This window comes from Artemia franciscana, chromosome 2 (genome assembly GCF_032884065.1).
Source record: "Artemia franciscana chromosome 2, ASM3288406v1, whole genome shotgun sequence".
Lineage (NCBI taxonomy): Eukaryota > Metazoa > Arthropoda > Branchiopoda > Anostraca > Artemiidae > Artemia > Artemia franciscana.
The window spans coordinates 65,711,466-65,733,000 of record NC_088864.1 but is presented as its reverse complement, the minus strand read 5'-3'; the positions used below and the strand labels follow the sequence as shown (position 1 = coordinate 65,733,000).

The following is a 21,535-nucleotide window of genomic DNA, read 5'->3' as shown; positions in this document are numbered from 1 at the left end:
AGCTCTGGAGTTAATAAATACTTGAATGAAATGTTCCAATAGCTTAGAGTTAGCTGGATCTTGGCGTCAGGTAAATCTCATCTTGAATTGATCATCGGCAGTTTCGTCGATTTGTTCGAACGATTTTGGATGAAATGTTTTTTTTTTTATTTTTTTTTATTGGAAATCCATCACTTTGAAAAAAAAGATAATTATTTTTGAATGATGTTTCTGAAAGAATATTTCTAAATATTGTCAACCTTAGAATTATACCCTCGTCCACTCATTTATTTAAAACACTCTTGTCAAGCACACAAGTAATCTAAAATCCCAAGAAAAAGCCTGAGAAAAGCGACTTTACAGCCCAGGAAAAACAATACAAATAATTATTTTTTCATGTCTGGTAATTCAAAAGATGTTATAAGATATCTTTGTTACACTCAGAACCATACCCGTCCCCCTTTTTTATACCAAGAATACTTTATGGAATAATCCAAACCCATTTTGTTAATATTTTGCTTTGCAGCTGTTAAAGGAATCGATTTAATTGGTTTTCCACATCGATATCTATCGGAACCTTTTACCACATCAAACCTTGATTATATTATATTGCTCCTCATGAGTCAATATCGTTCATTGCCGGAGGTCCACGGACCTCCAGAGCTCTCGTGGAATTCTGATTAGTCTTTATAAATGGCTTTGTTTCATTTTCTTGTGACAACAAAATAGAGTAGATATAACAGATATCGATATATATCACAGCTTAGATATACAATACAGTTATGAAAACTCGATTTATTTTTGGGACACAGTGCGCGGTAGCGATGCTAGCGGCTGGAGACAGGAAACTGGCAGTCTGAATCTAAAACATCGGAGCAATTGGACCAACAAAACAAAATTGCGTTCCCCTCTATGGTGTTGTAGTACGATTTAGGAGGCGCCAAGTTCAGAGCTCTGTACCAAAAGATTCTCATGGGCAAGATAGGAGTTTTCATAACTATATTGTATATCTAAGCTGTGATGTACATAACGATAACAGTAAATATCGATACAGATTGGAATAAAAAACAATAAAATAATAATAAATTGATAATTAAAATTAAAAGTTAGAATTTAAATCGAGAATTAGAAAAAAAGTTCCAACTAGACATTTTTTTTAAACAAATGACACCCGGAGACCTCCTATTTGCCATAAAATCTATGACTTGCTGCCAACTAACAACTTTTTTGAATTAACACAGCAAGCTTTATGTCTACGGTGATTTTTAGCATTTATACCCCCCCCCCCCCCGAAGAATGCAGGGTAAATTTGTGTGTGCATGCCAGTTACACATTAAAGTATACTATGGTATATATTCAAATTAAGATGCGCAAATGCCAGTCCAGTGTCTCATCTACGTTGCCACACCTTGCCAAAACCATCAAATTATTGCTTGAGCATGCAAATTCAATTAATAAAAGATATGGTGACGCAAGAAAAAACTAAATTTAAATTTTACAATTCAAGCAGATATATTAATGAAGAAATAATTAAAGGTGGCGCAAACAGGTAGGCGTGGCAATTCCAAGCCCATGAACACTGAGAAATTACATAAATGCGTATCATAATGTTATTTTTATCGAATTTTATTTTTATATCCTTCTCCAAAAAAAATCTAACGTCTTGTAGAAATCGGCTATGGACAGATGATTTTGTATATCTTTCTAATTGAAAAAAATTATGGTTACCTGAAAAAACAACAACTTATTAAAAACTTATCTAAGTCTGCAAAATAAAATCCTTTTTACCAAAAATGAAATTTTTTTGCCAGCTCAAAATGAAAATCCTAGCACAGATTTTGCATATCCTTCAAATAAAAAAAAAGTACTAGTTCCTTAAAATCAAATGTATTTATTGACGAATGACATAATTGTGCTGTATAAAATCGTTTGATCAAAAATAGAATTTGGGACCCAAAATAAAATTTTTGATTAAATTTAATAAAATTTAAATAAAATTTCTAACTTCACACTTTGAGAAATTCTCTAAAATTAATGAATATTAAACTAATTAGCAAATGATGGTTCCTCCATAAAGGAAAACGAGTTTTTCGCCAAAAATGTCATTATTTAAAATCTTTTTGCAGGGTTAGTATTTCTCTTTGTCTCTCCAGAAATTGCAGATCATTGTCTGTCTAAATTTATCTATCAGTATTACTTAACCGCAAGCAAAAGTTAACTCATTTTCAAAATGAACTCTTTCCCCTCCAACGGTAACTAATAACGTGATTGACTGACGAAAACTTCACAAAAATAAATTAATTGAACTAAGGAAAAATTTTAACACGGAAATATAGGACCTTTCTTTCTTTCTGTTTGGTTCTACCAAGTAGGTGTTCTACTTTATATAATGCTTCTGTAGTTCCCTATTTGCTTGCGCTTGTCCCATTTTGTTCTCTTTTCTAGCAGACAGATGTCAGCGACATAAAGAAGTGTTTTTACAAATATGCAAAATATCTGCTAAAATTGCCTCTAATGACCAGTACTGCAACTCTATCAATTCGTTACGGAGTAGCTAGTCCAGTGCGTAGAGTAAAAAAGCGAATTGAGGGTTATATAACACGCCTGGGCAGTAATATCACTTTGCTAAGTGTTTTCCGATAGTTTTTTTCATGTTATACATGCTGAATTTGACTTCGTTTTTAGAATTGTGTTTTTTTCTTTTCTTTTATTTTTTCTCGTATTACTCCGTCAGTTTTGTATGTTTTTGCAATATGACGGGAAATAAACATATACATACATACATACATACTTTGGTTTTTGGGTCACTTTCTACTTTGTTTTTGGTTACTTTCTACTTCCGTTACTTTTGACTTTGGTTTCTACTTTTGGTGACTTTCTACTTTGGGTTCTACTTTTGGTTACTTTCTGCTTTCTGCAATTTTTTGGTTACTTTCTATTTTGGTTTCCACTTTTGGATATTTTCTACTCTCTATTTTGTTCTTTATTTACTTTCTACGTTGGGTACTTCCTACTTTGGTTTCTAATTTTGATTACTTTCTACTTTGTTTTTTTTTATTACTTTCTACTTTGTTTTCCACTTTTGGTTAATTTCTACTTTGTTTTTGGGTTGCTTTTTGTACTTTCTGTTTAGTTCTATATAGAAAAATCACGTAGCCTACACCAGGTGGGGTGTGCCGAGCTTGGTAGAAACTGTTCCATTCGTGGGAGACCTGTACAACATAAGTGGTGTTCTGAGATGTCCACAAGGCGACGGAAATTAGGGGCCCCTTTGTGTTCTATACATTGAATGAATTGATGAACTTTATTTACCATTAAAAAGACAATGTCACTAGCGGAGTAACAAAAGGAAAGGTAAAGATGTTCACACAAGATGTGATACTATCAAGAGTGTCACATGGATATTATTCATATTGCCTGAACATTTTTTGTATTGCCTGAATAGTAACCAGGAAGGTTGTGGGAAAGCAAAGGATGATTAACCTCCACCCCCCCCCCCCATTCCACTTCCTGGCTGAAGGGCCATGAAATGGAAATCAGCACCGCCGGTAGGGACTGTGTAGTCAAATCCCATATTTTTTTTTTGTCAAGGAAAAGAAAAGAAGAAATAAATTCAAATGAGTATACAAGTTAGAGATAACATAACATAAACGTTAGAAATAACATAACAACGAAATTAGAGCCTAAAATGCGTCAAAAAAGCCGAAAGAATAGGAAGAAGTGATAGAACAAGCAGCAAAATTGTAGTGGCAATAAAAAAACGACTAATTTAAGATGAAGGAAAAAAGAAAGAAAAGTAATAGAAAAAAGAAAATAAAACCAAATGAAAATATTCAAAGATAAAAAAGAAGAAAAAAGACAATCACATAAAAAACATGAGTTTAATGGATTTACAAAATAGAATTGTAGAAATAAGCAAAATTATTTTCTTTTTCTGTAAAATTTTTCCGATTTGATTTGACGGACCAAAAAAAGAATATGCCTGAATACAATCTAAGAGAAAGAGAGAGAAAAAAATTACTGACCTCTGGGGGGGAGGCCCTGTGGTCTAGACTTTCTTTCCTCATTTTGTTTGTCTTCAGAGTTGGTTTTTATTTCTTCAACTGAAGCAAGATGTTGCAAATGCCGAGCACGTGATGTCACATGAGCACGCTTAGGTCGCACCGCCATCTTGTGACGGGCCGCAGCATGATTAAGTGGAAATGATGCAGCCAAGTCGCCATCTAAAATTATTTATGTGATTAAAGAATAATTCCAGTAGTTGCTAAACAGCACAAATTTGAGAATTGGACACATTAAAATTGAAAATAAGGAACAATTTTCCCCCACACTTCTCACTTTGACCAGACCGAACAGGGATAACAGATTAGACAGATTTGGACAGAGAAATTTGATTAAACGCAGTAGTTACAGGTCCAAACGTTTGGAAAAATTATTGGGGAGGATATATGTCTTTGTGTCAAACATTGTTTCAGGTCTTAGCTGAAATGTTCAGACGCGTGTTTAATTTTTAATATCGAAATCCGCGTAAGAAGAAGGTCCTTGAATAACAAGGGAGTCTTTCTTTTATAAGTTTAAACGGTACTTATTCAGAACACATTCAATAAGTGAAGTTAGGTTCTTTCGTGAAACAAACTAAGATGCAGGTACGCCATGCCACGACATTAAACTGCCGATTAATAAATATATATAAAAAATATATTGTGTAAATAATTACAAGAAGAATTGCTAACGATAACCTGCGCCTAATCATAATTTTGAATAAGAAACCCTTTAAGTTTAACCTTCTCATGTTTGTCTTAGTTGAAGCGAAGAAGAAAACTGATAACTTTGTCTTTGACCTAGTTGTCGCCTCTGAAAAAGAATTGACTAGGGAGTAAAATGCTTGGATTTCCGCTAGGCCTTAAGAACGACTGCTGAAACACAAGGGCCGTTGGATTTGGATGTGAAGTATTTCAAAAGAACTTTAAAACTTTAGCGCAAAGAGTAATGGTAGAGAAAAGGGCTCCCCCCATATACAGAATAATTCCTGTTCACTTTAAGTTTTAATGGTGCTTTTATTTTCAATTGAAGCTTTTTATTTAATTACACATAAATAAAAAAACATAGTAAACGTAATATAACATAATGTTCAATATAATAAGTCGAATACAATTATTATTTATTAATTATACATAAAAGACCGTTATCCATTATGTTTTTCTGCCTATTCTTTGTAAAATATCAGAAGATTCAATTTCTTTTTATAAGTTTTTTTTTGTAGTCTTGATCAATATTATTGTTGCAGGTATAAAATGATTGTTATTGTTACAGTACAATATGTTATTGTTACGGTATAAAATTGCTTATACCACAAAAAGTACAGCTATGAAATATTCACCAGAAAGAGCTTGGAGGAAAATAAAACCGAAATTTCTTGATAGCTATATATAGGTGCACACGTATCAAAATTGAGTGAGGGGCTTAGGATATTTTTCAGTTGAACAGGAATTTTAAGGAGACCTACACTTAGCAGAAATTATGTCACATAATAATTCTAGCTTAAAATGAACAGAAATTAATTGAACAGAAATCCGATGTAAACTTCTTACTCTGACCGGACTGAACAAGTCCAAATGTTAGGGAAGAAATGGTTGTCGCCAACATATATCGTCGTTTCAAATCTTAGCTGAAATTTTAGTTTTTCATCTGTTAAATTTTCAAAATTCTCGCAAGAAGACGGTCCTCCGATGACCATTTAGATGTTTAAATTATAGTTAGCCAATTAAATTATAATTTAATTATGCGCTAGTTTTAATAAATATTGATTAAATTTCATTTAAATTATATATAATTTTATTGTGCATAATCATTTTGACGCGAAAACACGCTTAAGGGGAATACCGTAACGGTACTTGTGCATTATTCGTACACACTCGAGAAATGAAGTTTGGTTAATCCTTATGAAATATACCAAAATATTATAAAAATATAATACCTTAGAGACAAATTTGGGCAATATATTTGCAAATTGGGGGAGGGGGGGGGGTAAAGTATAGTTGGTTTGCATGAAATATGTGTTCGCTTCAATTATTCTGCATATTATGAAGTAAGAATTGTTTTTTAGCTTCACACTGTCCAAATACTTTGCCCCCACCCCACGATGTGCAAATATATAGCCCAAATTATACATTTCCCATTTGTTCTGTCAGAGAGTGTTTGATCCACATTCTCGAGTATGTACCAAATAATGCACAAGTACCGTTGTTTAGTTTTTACAGCGCACACTACAAGTTTGAAATGGCAACAGAAGGCAACAGGAGTCTCAGAAGTGGTACATACTTCTGTATGTACCACGGAAGTCTCAAAATAGCGTCCATACTTCTGTATGGACGCAACAGAAGTCTACAAATGGCAACAAAAGAATTGAAAACGGAACCTTATCTACAAAAACAATTTTTTTTTCTAGGGCAGAAATAAAATTTTCGGCGCTGAATCTAAAAGAAGGAATCATAAAAGAAAGAGGAAGTTTGAAAAATAGCGAGTTTTCCTTAAAAAAACGCAATTCCAACAAAATCTTGCTTATTTACCATAAAAAATCATTGTCATAGTTTTTCTTGCAAATATTTGTAGTAATTCTGATGGTTCAATATTGAGCCAATACTTTTTTGTAGTCTTGTCCATGTTATTTCAACATGCATCAAATTGTTTGTTCTTATTACGGTATTATTGTTACACTATAAATGTTATTGTTATGGTGTAAAATTGTTGAGACAATAGAAAAGCACAACTGTGAAATATTTATAAAAACTTTATAAGAGAAAATAGAAAAGCAATGGAGAAAATAAAAGCAAGATTTCTTGTGTTGTTCAAACGTAGGATGGTTTTTTAACGAATAGGAATTTTCGGGAGATCAAAACCAAGCAGAAATGAAGCCGTATAATAATTCTAATTTAAAGCGAAAAGAAATTACTACGAATTCCAAGGCCGCATCCAGGGAGGGAGAGCGGAGTCAGGAGGTTTAATCCCACCCCCAAAAATGTTTGTCCGACTTGAAAAAAATGAACATAAACAAATTTTTAACACGTTTTGTAAAGTTCTTTTTACCTCCCTCCCGAAAAAATTCATTGTACCCCCCCCCCCCAAAAAAAAACCAATCAAACATAAAGTGATCCTATCAAGGTACTACACAGGAGGGAGTTATTATTTTGCCCCCTCCCCCTAAAAAAGTCACCAATTCGTACAAACGTTACAAATATGCATATAAACAAGTTTTGACGTGTTTTTTATAGTATTTTTTGTACCTCTCATTCGAACCAAAAAATTATCCCTCGTTGGTATTCTTTTTCGAAGACAACACAGCATTTTCTATGACGAAATAAATAAGAGTTCCAAATAGGGCAGGTCCTTTTATTAGACAACAAAACAAAATGTAAAACAAAGGCTCTAAATATACTTTGACGGGTAACTTGCTTTGACCTACAATTTTGAAGAAAAGTCAATGAACTGGTAACCTGCTTTTACCCTGAAGTGATTATTTTGTTTAGCATAAATATAGTTTGTTTCAATTTTGATACGTTGGTAACTTCACTGATGATGATGACCGACCGTGTCCTTGAAATATTTACAGCCTTTGTTTTATATTTTTGTTTTACTAATAAAAGGACATGTCCATATTTGACACTCTTATTTATTTCGTCCATTTAACCCTAACCTCGCTGAACAAAAAACCTGGATACGGCCTTGTATCCTAAGCTGCTATGGATGACATGATGAAATGACGATCAAACAGTTCGTGGTAACGAACTGTAGTAAGGAGCGACCCGGCTCAATAGTAACCAAAACTCTAAAAAATGGAATTTTGATGCCAATAGTTACATCAAAAGAATCGCATTTTAATGCTGATTTTAAATATATAAATTTCATCAAGATTAGTCTTACCCGTCAAAAGTTACGAGCCTGAGAAAATTTGCCTCATTTTAGAAAATAGGGGGAAATACCCCCTAAAAGTCATACGATCTTAACGAAAATCACACCATCAGATTCAGCGTATCAGAGAACCTTATTGTAGAAGTTTCAAGCCCTTATCGACAAAAATGTGGAATTTCGCATTTTTTGCCAGAAGACAAATCACGGATGCGTGTTTATTTGTTTTTTTTTTTTTTTTTTCAGGAGTGATCGTATCGACTCAGTGGTCCTAGAATGTCGCGAAAGGGCTCATTCTAAATTTTTAAATTTTTAAATAATAATAATAAGTTTAAAAATAATAAGTTTTTTAAATTTTTAAGAAGTCGAGTTAAGAGAAAGAGTCAAACTTTAGCGTAAAGAGCGAGGCGTTGAGGACGAAAAGCCCCTTTCATATACGGAGTAATTTCTGCTCGTTTTAAGTTTTAATGTCGCTCCTTACTTTCAGTTAAAAAAAATTTGTTTTTTTTATTTAATCACACTAAAGTCCATGTTAATTGTTAGCTCTTATTTAATGATTAGCTTCTTAATTTTTTCGTCGGCATATAGAAAAAAAAAACAACACACAAACACACACATAAAACAGATCCACAGTCAACAGGAAGAAAAAAAACAACTCAGAAGTGCATTTTTCTGTCCACGCAAGAACTACATCTTGAAAAGTTTGCTAAATTATCTAGTTAAAGTTCTTTTTCTCAAGTTTGTGCAATGGATTTTCATGTAAACATAAATTTTTTGATAAATTCATGAATAGTTCGAATTCAATGATGGGTCGGTATGTCATAAATATGAAAAATCGAAACGCACACCTTTCGAAGTGTTGATAAATTCGGCATAAACGCGAAGAAGACGAACAAAAATTAAGCAAGAGACCAAACGAGGGTGATTTTTAGCTAGTAAAAAACAAAACACAAAACAAAGAGCAATTTTCGGTGAAGAATTCCGCTAAGCCGTCCTCGGCCTTAAAAAAAGGGGGGCTAAGGAAAGTAGGCTAGGGCTTAGCGGAAGTCTTTACCAAAATAAGTTCTTGTTTTTCGTTGTTGTTTTTTCAATTCGTAGGAGCATCAGCAGAAAATTATTTGACAGTGTTTCTGGAGCCCAAATTGGTCAAAACGGCAAAATTAAAATCAGAACGAGTAAACTTAAGGGTAAGCATAAACTTAAGCAAACTTAAGAGTAAAGAGTAAACTTAAGCAAGTTAACTTGCTTAAGTAAACTTAAGCAAAATAAAAATCAGGGAGAGTAGCCTAATATGATGTTTAGGGGAAGGAGGATTAACAAAAGGCACAGTTTTCAGCGCAATTGCTTTGGGGAGAAGTCGTCATGGGAGCGTGCGTCGGAAAAGAATTATTCTAGAAGGAACGTTTCTGGAACCTAAATCAATCAAAATAGCGAAATAAGTCTTGAATATTATCGATTGTTGTAGTAGTAGTAATCAATTTAATCAACCCTTCATTAAAAGGGATTATCTAATGTAGAGTTGGGTGCAGGGTTCGAAAACTAACTAACATCTACGTTATGCTTGAAGAAGGTTTATTGTCAATTGAAAGAATGAGAAGTGTTCGCTATAACAATACCCACAAAACCCACAATACCCATAAAAGGGATGGGAAAACTTCGATTTTCCAAGATCAGTCCCAGTCACTTTTGTCAAAAGGGAATCCCCTAAAAAACCCCTCAATTCGAGTTTAGCTGTAGTTATGAATAGTACTTTCTTATCCGATTGGATGAGTAGCGAGTAAGGTATTCCAGAATGCGCAATATGTACTAAATGAAACAAAAAAAGTACAAAACTATAATCTAGAAATACACTAACTCATAATAAGAAAACCAAGTAAAGAATAAAATAGCATCTGTTACTTGTCAATATCGGATGATAATTGAGAAAAGGGGGCGAAAAAAGAGTAAGTATTCTTCTCTGCTACAATCACAAGGTTCTATTACGAGATAGTCCGTGTTTTTGCAGCATATCAAGTAACCATTCATCAAACAACACCCAAAAATCCACGCCGTTAATCAATATTACAGAACTAAAGAGAGCACGAAAACATGAAAATTACATGCCCTTCCACATTCTAATGTTAATTTTGACATGGTGAGTGATTTCTTTTATTTTTGAAAGTATCGTGGTCGACTAGTTAAAACAAGCCCAAATAGTAACATGTACAATAGAAATGTCAAGTCGAAATTAATGGTGGACCGTAGCAAAAGGAGAAAAAAAAATTATGGTTCGAGGGTCTGAATTCGTGAAATACATTCCTTGTATACGACTTTGGCGGAGCTAAGCAGAATTCTGATTATCCTGAAGTAAAAAAAAAAAAAGCTGCAATTTTTTATTTTGGTAGGGCGTGAGAGGAGGGGTACTTGTGAACAGTGTTGGGGCAGAAATTCTTCAGCCCTGTGGAAGGTATAAGGATTAATATAAAAAAATACGCAATTGAAGACCAAATCATTTATTTGGCAGATTATTCGATGAAATCTACTCCAAATGTAAAGAAGACCCCCCCCCCCACATTCAAGGTGAAACAAAACAGCAAGGTATTTCCAACATTTTTTCGGTCGGAAGGATATTAAAATAAAAACACAATAAATAATTTTCCGTCATTTTCACTGCAGACTGTTTTACAGTTTTGGTTCTATTGGCTTCTTAGGAATCCACTTATAGGACGTTTGAATAAGTGTGATTGACATTCACTGTTTCCAAAGTCAAACCCAAAATTCAAAATCTGACGAATCTTGGAAAATGCGGACGTCTTTCAAAGTTGTCATGTACCGGCCGATGAGTCACCTGCTCTCTACCACCTAGTGTGGGTCTCTGGATGCCACTTATTTCATAGACAGCTTATTCCATAGCACTTGGTACACATCCATAACGCAAGGCCTCTTCGGACCACAGCACACTTCCACATGGTTTAAACAATTTTTGAAAGTGGAAAACCCCTCGATGAAAGAGGGGGATTTTTTCCATTGCATTTTTTTTAATTTGATTTGGTTTTACTACCTTAAATAAATAACCCTTTGAGTTATTTAAAAGCCAAATAAATTAGATTAATAAAACAAACCATGGTACTTATCTGTTATTAAATAAAAAAACAAGTTTTTTAAATGAAAGTAGGGAGCAACATTAAAACTTAAAACGAACAGAAATTACTCCGTATTCAAAGGGGCTTTTCCTCCTCAACGCCCCGCTCTTTACGCTAAAGTTTGACTCTTTCTCTTAACTCTACTTCTTAAAACAGTAAAAAACTTAAACCTTAAAACAGTAAACCTTAGGATACTAAGGACTGTGAAAGATCAATCGGTTCTAGTATGATATGCCCCCTGCCGCTCAAGTTGTCCATGCATTGTCGCGCTGTAAACCAATTTTTTCACTAGTTTCTTTCAACTTAGCGTGAGAAAAGACAGAAGCGAAGAGAAGCGACAAAATAGATGGGAAATAATATATTTTAGGCTATATATTTGCAGATATGGGGGTGGGTAGGTGTGGGTAAAGTAATTGGACAGTATAAAGTCAGAAAACAATTCTTGCTTCATAATATGAGAATAATATGAGAAACATAATATGAGAACGATCCTTTGAAGATCGTAGTTCAGAGAAGAGCAAATCTAAGAAGCGCCATCAACACATTGTTAATGTTTCAATTTTTCAGAAAAAAGCTGAAATTTAATTTAGCTATTATTAAATTTATATTAAATTTAAAACATAAATTTATATAAATTATATTATATAATTAATATAATTAGTATTAATATAATTAATTTATAATTAATTAATTTATAATAATTAATATATAATTAATTAATATATAATTAATTAATTTATAATATAATTAATTTATAATATAATTAATTTAATAATTAATATTAATATTAATATAATTTATATAATATAATATAATATAATTTATATATATATATATATATATATATATATATATATATATATATATATATATATATATATATATATATATATATATATATTATAAATTATATTATATATTTATATTGTATAGATTTATATTAAATTTAGCTATTCGCTTTTGCTTATTTATTTTCAACATCCCAACAATGACAAAAATATTGTAATGCCTAAATAATTTTGAAACAACCAAAAGAAAAATATTTGACAATCATTATTTTCCAGTATGATTAACCGTAAGACGGTTCCAGAGGGGGGGGGGGCAAAAATATTCTAACCCCCTTGGTAGGCTACTACTATAGACTATTTTATGCCCTTAGGGGGCTACTTTAAGGGCCAATGAAATGCTACGACATTAAGTCCTATATATATATACTTATTTCGTTTTGAAAAGTACGAGACTTCATTGATTAGCCCGTTTGTCAAAAAATATGAAAACACAGGCATCTTTGTCAAAGCGCTGCTTTTTTTCGCAGCGCTGCTTTTTTCGAATAAACATACAGGCGCTGCTTTTTTTCGAATAAAGTTCGTCTTTACCTGATTCAACTTTCTATACACAGTATCTTTTTGAGTGAATCATACACTAAATCCATCAAAATCGTTGAACAAACAAAAAAAGATGTGATAAGAAAATACATTGTTTTTTTCTGATTTGAAGGTGTCCATCGCTCTGTTTTAAAATTTCCAGAATTGATTCGTGTTTTCTTAAGTGTTAGGTCATACAAAATATTAAATAGAAATAATTTTTTTAAAACTAAAAGTAAGGAGCGATATTAAAACTTAAAATGAAGAGAAAGTATTCCAAGGGTTGTCCCCTCCTCAATGCCCCGCTTTTTACACTGAAATTTGACTCTTTGTCACAACCCTACTTTTTAAAACAATAAAAAACTTAAGCATAAAGAGCGGGGCGTTGAGGAGGGAACAGCCCCTTTCATATACGGAATAATTTCTGTTCGTTTAAAGTTTTCATGTCGCTCATTGCTTTCAGTAAAAAAAAACATTGTTTTTCATTTTTAATACCTGAGCGTTTTTTGAATTAACGCAGGATTTGATTTTGGCTCACCGTGAACGAATAATTAAAATGTAATTTGCATATTAATTTTACCTTTTTGGCAAAATAGGTTTCTCAAAGTTTTGATCCGACAATTTTAAGAAAAAAGCGGCAGGGGAGTGGACCTAGTTGCCCTCCCATTTTTTGGTTACTTAAAAAGGTCACTAGAAGTTTTAATTTTATTTACGAACGTTTTTATTTGTGATAAATATAGGTAACCTACGAATTAATTTACGTAACGGAATTCTATATTCATTTTTATTATGCATATGAAGGGTTTCGCCCCCTCGTCAGTTATCTCACTCTTTACATTAAAGTTCGAATGTTGTTCCAATTCCTTAAGAATGACCCCTGAATCACAAAGGCCATTTAACAAGAATAAACAGCTCTTTTGAAATTACTAAAATTACATTAGCGTAAAAAGCAAGGTATTGAGAAGGGGACGAAATCCATTATATACGTAATAATTTCTGTTCATTTTAAATTTTAATATTGCTCCTTACTTTCAGTTGAAAAAAACTTTTTTTTTCATTTAATTTCTCTTTTTTTAAATAGTGCTGGAAAATTCAGTTTCCCCTTCATGGAAATTCTCTTCCCCTATGATAAATTCCTCCATGGAAAGATCCTCTCACGTGAAAATTCAAACATTAACAATATGTTGATTCCAAAAGACAACTAAGCTTCAAAAGAAAGCTACCAGCTTTCTTTTACCAGCTTTCTTCTACCAGCAAAAGCTCCTTTTGCTGTTTGGTGAAATAGTGTTTTTTTGGCAGATTCTTCAACCACTTTTTTTTGGACACATATATATATATATATCTATCTATATATATATATATATATATATATATATATATATATATATATATATATATATATATATATATATATATATATATATATATATATATATACCCCTTACTACCAAAAAGGTTTTTTTTTTAATATAATTCCCAATTTAAAGAAAAAAGAGATATACTGGTGTGTAAGAAGTTTCCAATTCAAACGATCATATTTCATTTAAACTATTGCAGCTAAACTACTTACAAAAAAGGTCATTAAATTTTCACAGATTCGTTGCATATAGAATGTGTTTTACAAAGTTTATTAACCCTATTATTTGGACTACAAACACGTTCTTCTTAGTCCATAAACGATTTCAACTACCTTTTCTTGCTAATTATAATTCCGTATATGTGTTATTTCAACTAGACTGAAATTAACCCCGTCATTTCTTTAAAGCCATACCTGTTTGTAATTTCAACCACATTTACTGTGAAGATATAAAATTGAATATCAAAATTATCCCCAAAATTATAAAAACGGTTTTACTCTGTTAACTGGGTATAGTGATTCCCATCTCCTTATTTACACATTTTTATTTACACTATTAAAAATGAGTATAATTTTCTTTTGCATATATAGTTTTAACAGTTTTCATGACCTTTAATCTTTTCTTAAAAAGTAATAAAAAGAGGTAAAAGTAATAAAAAGTAATAAAAAAGGAATATTTGCTCAAAGTTGGATTTAATTGGAATTAAAAACCTCTGGCGTCAAAAACGGTGTGGTGTTACCAAACAATACTATAATCAAAAATTATCTAAATTCTAATTTATCAGAATCTACAGTTCAAATAAAATTAAAACATCAATTTAATCCAACCTGAAATGTTCTAGGCTTCTTTTCGAAAAACCACATACACATATACATTCTTAGCTATTTTTGCAAAAGTTGTCCAATCAATGCAAAAAGATAATCAGTCAGAGAGTTCGTGGTAACGAACTGTCAGTAAGATGAGACCCAGCTCAATAGTAACCTAAACTCTAAAAAACGGAATTTTTATACCAATAGATACATCAAAAGAACTAGTTTTTATTCTGATTTCAAATATGCAAGTTTCATCAAGTTTAGTCTAACCCATCAAAAGTTACATGCCTGAGAAAATTTGCCTTATTTAAAAAAAAAGAGGAAGCACCCCCAGAAAGTGAAAGAATCTCAATAAAAGAAGATTCAGCGTATCAGATATCAGATCCTTGAATAAGGTTATTGATAGTGAGAAATGTCCCCCATCTGCCCTATCTTGTCTCCAGCTAGCTAATTTTGTTGATCATTATAAGCGTTTGTTCAGTGTATTTAATAGTTTTATTCAGTCTTTTTATTATAAGTTGCTTAAACCGCTATTACCATACCGTCTCCTGTAGGCTCACGTCCAGCCTGTAGCAATATCTGAAATTTGCCGGGCTTTAAGAAAAATTAAATTTAAAAAAACTAGTTTTTTTAACTGAAAGTAAGGAGCGACATTAAAACTTAAAACGAACAGAAATTACTCCGTATATGAAATGGGTTGTCCCCTACGCAATCCCTCGCTCTTTACGCTAAAGCTTTTAATTGTTTTAAAAAGTAGAATTGTGGCAAAGAGTCAAACTTTAGCGTAAAGAGTGGGGCGTTGATGAGGAATCAGCCCTTTTCATAAACCAATTAATTTCTGTTCGTTTTAAGTTTTAATGTCTCTCCTTACTTTCAGTTAAAAAAACTTGTTTTTTTTTATTTAATCTCTCACAAAGGAAAACGATTGTGGCCCTGTTAATGGTGTATACAGAAAACTAGGACGGACAATAAATTGTTTTGCAATTCCTTCTTTTCTTTCAAAGTATTGCAGCTGTATTAAATAAAATACGGCACTAATTTTTACCTGAGACAATATTGCTTTTTTTGGACTGTAACCAAGACCGTATCCGATACAGGGAAGTACCCCCCACAACAAAAATTTCTGACTCGTAAACTGGTCTAAAAAATAAACACAAGAAACTAGGTCGCTAGGGGGAATCACTAAGATATTGCATTGCAAAGGTCGCTTATTGCAAATCTGATGCTTTCCCCGATATTAAAAACAGCGTCAATCTAAAGAGGAACTATAATTATTTTTATCAAGTTCAGATGCAGCTGGAGTAGTGCGACCTCGACCTGAGATTTTTCGCTGTTTATTTCGGCAAAAGAAGTATCAATGTAGAAAACTTTTTACCACGACAGGAATTTCTGGCAACCGATTTCTCAAGCTCCATAGGTTTTATATGGAAGCTTTATTAACTGAAATTGTGTATTGAAGATACACGTAGAAAAAAAAAACTCACATGGGTTTGCCGATAGGCCTACCTCAGGACTTGAGACGATTCGCCTAAGGCCGAGAGGTGGACAGAATGTGTATCCAGTTCTTTATTAAAACCTCTCCGTTTGTTCCTTTTCTAGACCACTTCAAATCACAGCTGAAACAACGTTCGAAACTCCAGCTGGATGCTTGTTCACGTCTCGGAGCCTTTGCTCCTTTTCAAGATTTTTTTTTCTTCTATTGATCTCAATACCACGAAATTGGAACTACCTGAGTTACACGGTGACATTCTAACCGAGGCATACTGCGTGACCCATGGGGTTGAGCTTCGGCAAAGCAAATTGGAAAAAATCCCCGATAAACAAAAGGCCTCTTTTTTGCAGTTGAAAAAAAAAATTGGAAGAATAGGAAGTCAAGTCTGCGAACCAAGATAAAGATATTGGAAGCCACAGTGATTGGAGTGGTAAAGTATGGTTCTGAAACGAGGGTGCTCCGAAATATGGAGGATTTTTTTTTTATGTCTTCCAGAGGAATTGTGTGGTTTGTTTCGGGTACCCATTTGACTAACCGTATTTCAAACAGTAAACGCTTCAAGTAATATCGTTCAATCTCACTTTCTAGAGACAGATTGCCAAAGATCGCCCTTTTCAGTCGACCATCTAGGACCAAACGAAAAGCAGATCGTAACTAAATGGGATGGGGGGGGAGGTTGTAAGGAAGAATTTACGGAAACTAGGACTTCTTGGGATGGGGTAAAGATGGAGCCAAACTCTGCAAGACGGCTGTGAAATGGTCAAGGGATTTCAAATAAGCTGTAAGTGGGAATAAAGCCGTTTTTTAGCAAGTTTAGCAGCCTTGTGTGAGGTTTGGCCTAATTTGGTTTTCAAAGCGATTTTGAGTTAAACGAAAAAAAACACTTCAAGTCACTTATAGATGCGCTTTAAACGTACATCGAAGAGACATCGTGACACATATAAAAAACAAATAAGAGGCCATGGGTCTAAGACATGAACCAGAGTACAACTGGGACAGATATCACCACTCAATTGCATAATTAAGCCTATTACCAGCTGCCTGCAATTACTAATCAAACTTGTAATAATCCACATTTCAAACAGTTCGTGGTAACGAACTGTCGTAAGGAGCGACCCGGCTCAATAGTAACCGAAACTCTAAAAAATGGAATTTTGATACCGATAATTACATCAAAGGAATCGCATTTTAATGCTAATTTTAAATATACAAGTTTAATCAAGATCAGTTATACCCATCAAAAGTTACGAGCCTGAGAAAATTTGCCTCATTATAGAAAAAAGGGCGAAACACCCCCTAAAAGTCATACAATCTTAACGAAAATCACACCATCAGATTCAGCGTATCAGAGAAACTTATTGTAGAAGTTTCAAGCTCCTATCTACAGAAATGTGGAATGTCGCATTTTTTGCCAGAAGACAGATCACGGATGCGTATTTATTTGTTTGTTTTTTTGTTGTTTTTTTTCAGGGGTGATCGTATCCACTGAGTGGTCCTAGAATCTTGCGAGAGGGCTCATTCTAACGGAAATTAAAAGTTCTAGTGCCCTTTTTAAGTGACCAAAAATTGGAGGGCACCTAGGCCCCCTCCCACGCTCATTTTTTCCCCAAAGTCACCAAATCAAAATTCTGAGATAGCCATTTTATTCACCATAGTCGAAAAATATAATGGACGACTTACTCCCCCGCAGTCCCCGTGGGAGGGGCTGCAAGTTGAAAACTTTGACCTCTGTTTATATATAGTAATGGTTACTGGGAAGTGTACAGACGTTTTCAGGGGGATTTTTTTGGTTTAGCGGGGAGTGTTGAGGGGGGTTACGTGGGAGGATATTTCCATGGAGAGACTTCTCATGGGGGAAGAGAATTTCAATGAAGGGGGCGCAGGATTTTCTAGGTTTGTTTGAAAAAAAATGAAAAATAAATATGAAAAGTTTTTTTCTACTGAAAGTAAGGAACAGCATTAAAACTTAAAACGAACAAAAATTATTACGCATATGAGGGGTTTACCTCCTCGTTATACCTCACTCTTCACACTAAAGTATTTTTAGTAATTTCAACTATTTATTCTACGGCCTTTGTGATTCAGAGGTCATTCTTAAGGAATTGGGACACAATCTAAGCTTTAGTGTAAAGAGCGAGGTATCGACGAGGGTTGAACCCCCTCATACACGCAATAAAAACATACGAATATAGATGTTCGTTATGTAAGTTAATTCGTAAGTTACGTATAATTTTTTTACCAATGAGAACGTCTGTAAAATATTAAAAGTTCTAGGCCTCCTCCTTCGCTTCTTTTTTCTCAAAATCTTCCGATTAAATGCAATTAATTAATATGCAAATTTCGTTTTAATTATTTATGTGCGGAGAGCCAAGATCAAAACATACAATAATTCAAAAACGTCCAGAAATTAAATACAAAAACAGGTTTTTGTAACGGAAAGTAAGGAGCAACATTAAAACTTAAAACGAACAGAAATTACTCCGTATATGAAAGGGGTTTTTCCTCCTCAACGCCCCACTCTTTACGCTAAAGTTTCTTACTGTTTTAAAAAGTAGAGTTAAGAGAAAGGGTCAAACTTTAGCGTAAAGAGCGAGGCGTTGAGCAGGAAAAGCCCCTTTCATATACGGAGTAATTTCTGTTCGTTTTAAGTTTTAATGTCGCTCCTTACTTTCCGTTACAAAAACTTCTTTTTTATTTAATTGAAGATAGAGATTGCAAAAATTGAGGGAGAAACTCGATAGTGACAGCCGGATCAATTGCGAGAGGGGGTGGCAAGCCCCCAGATCTTGAAGTCGTCACTACCTAGTATGTTAGATTGCTCAAAATGTTTTTTTTTCTATTTTCCCTGAAACTTCATAAAAAAGTATTTGCCATCCTTCAAACATTCTTGGCAATGGACGCCACTGGATAATGGGACCCTACAAAAATTAAGATTCCTTGGAGCAAGAACGTGCATAACGATTTATTTGGGGGGGGGGGACACTTTTTAAGTGTCACAAATAGGTCAATTTAAAATACATATAGGGTACAGGGAAAATACTAAATTTAGAAATTATCAAGGGCAAAAATTTAAGCCCCCCCTCTGAACTTACAAAGCCTGTCTTAGAGGGAGCGTCATTCTGGAATTATTGGAAGCCAAGCGTAATAATTTATTTAGGAGGGGTACATTTTTCAATTTCACAAATAAGTCAATTAAAAACATACATAGATATATATAAGGAAAATACTAGAAATCTGGAAATATTGGGTGCAAAATCTGAAAGCCCCCTTCCCCCTCAGCGTATGAGGCTTGTTTTAGAGGGAGCACATGTTCTGGAATTATTGGAAGCCAAGCATAAGAATTTATTTAGGAGGGGGACATTTTTTTAATTTCACAGATAGGTCAATTAAAAACATACATAGATATATATAAGGAAATACTAGAAATCTGGAAATATTGGGTGCAAAATCCGAAATTCCCCTACTCCCTCAGCATACGAGGCTTGTTTTAGAGGGGGTAACTGTTCTGGAATTGTTGCTAGCCAAACCACGGCACTTGTTTTTTATATAAAACACACTCGAGAAGTGAAGTTTGGTTAACACTAATAAAAAAAAAAAAAATAATGATAAAAAAAACTAATAATAAAAAAAGAGAGGAAAAACTTCTTGTTAGCTAATATTGAAGCAACTCTATTCCCTATGTGGATCAGTAGCGACAATTGTATTTACTATTATTGGTAGTGCTTTTATTTGTTTTAGTTTAGTCTTTTTTTTCTTTTTATCGTGTGCTGAGGACGCCTAGTTTAGATACAGGAGATATCCGCGTTATTTTAGTCTTTCATCTCTTTTCTCTCTACCGGCCGCAGTCTCGTTAGATGTTTTTTTTTTTTATTGAGTTTTATCAATCTTGGTTGTTTGTTGTCATGGCTGGTCAATTCGGCTTAAGAACTTTCATGATGAAAATAGAATACTTTATTAGCAAAATATTTCTGTTGACGGTCTGCAAACGGTTTTTCTGTTGGACAAAAAACATGCACACTTCACGGAGGTAGTTATTCCAATCGATAACCGTTTGTTTAGAAATGCCTAGCTCTTGTTGCCACCAGGCCACAGACGACAATTCGTTAACCGAGAAATCAATGAAATGAACTACAATAACAAATAGTATTTTACTTTTAGAAAAACGTATGGACTCGCAAATTGACAGCTTTCAAACATGACCTAGTGTTAAACGTCCAAAAATGTTACTTCTCATAAGATCACAAAGTCATGATGTGTCCATTGACGCAGTCTTTTGTTTAGGGCAGCAATCCCTTATTCTGGAAAAATATAATTACCTGTTCTTCGGTCCTTGGCAAATCATAAATATCAATTTGAACATTAACGGTGAGACACTATATTCTATCACTAGTCAAAGTAAACCCTTCGGTATCCTCGACAATCGCGTAAATAATCAATTTTTCTTTGTCTTTGAGACGGTCAACCGACGCCGAAGCTCCCAATTTAATAGTTCACAAATTACATTCACACTTTTGCCAATGAAGTATTCTATTTTCATCATATTTTGTTGTCACCAAACTTCACTTTTCAAGTGTTTTTTATATAATAGACATGAACCTAAACCACTATTACTGAATTCGATTAAAACAACGGATTGGCAAATACTCGAAAATTGTGTGTTTAGTCATAATGTAAAAAAAAAGAAAAAAAAAGAGTTTCCGGCACCAAGCAGGCTATTGCATTAGCGGGTCACATATTTCCATATAAAGTAATAACAAATCTAGTCTATATAAACCTGAAATAAGAAGATGATGAAAAGTGACATCATCGACATAAATTAGCAGCCATTAATATTATGAATCTAGGCAAGGATCATTTGAATTTTATGCTACTCTGTCTTTTAATAGAAGCTTAAGAAGAAAGAAAGTATTCATATACAGAAGTTTAAATATTTTGAGCTTGGGTGTTCAATTAAAGCATTAGTGATTGAAAAATTTACTCAACGTAGTGGCGTCTAATGCTACTTAGGTATCACGACGCTTTTTAAGTAGCATTAAGTAAATTGGGTTTATTAACTGAAATACGGGAGATGGACATTTTTTTTAATCGAAAACACCAAAAAACATTTTCCAATGAAAGTAAAAAAAAAAAAGTATTTTTCAAAATCAAAGAGCGGCAAAACACTTTGGTACAATTACTCGCCTTCTAGATTTTTGAACGATACCTTTTTTGTAGTTTCACAAACATCTATTTTTGGTATTTTCTATGAAAAACGAAAAAATACCCCCTCTCCCCTAGATTTCGAAAAATATATTTTGGAGCCCATCCCACTAACTTTTGTAAATTTTTTTTCTTTCGAATTATTATTTTAATGCCTTTTGCAAATAGTTTAGCCTGTACCATAAATTTCGTTTCTGCCAAGGAATTTACGAACAGGGTAATTGGGTAGAAACATAAATAACTAATTTCAATAGCCAACTATGGGGAATTGAGGTGTAATGTTCTCAGCAAATGGGGCGCGTGA

General features: G+C 33.4%; 1 protein-coding gene across 1 annotated transcript in view; it reads right to left on the bottom strand.

The window, feature by feature from the left end:
• Positions 1-4,198, bottom strand: part of LOC136043965 (uncharacterized) — a 39,148-nt gene extending 34,950 nt beyond the window's left edge. Inside the window, exon 1 of the mRNA XM_065729046.1 lies at positions 4,005-4,198. Within this exon, the coding sequence (XP_065585118.1) occupies positions 4,005-4,149 (145 nt within the window). The 5' untranslated portion in view covers positions 4,150-4,198. The remainder of the gene's footprint in view (positions 1-4,004) is intronic.
• Between the last annotated feature and the right edge of the window lie 17,337 nt (positions 4,199-21,535).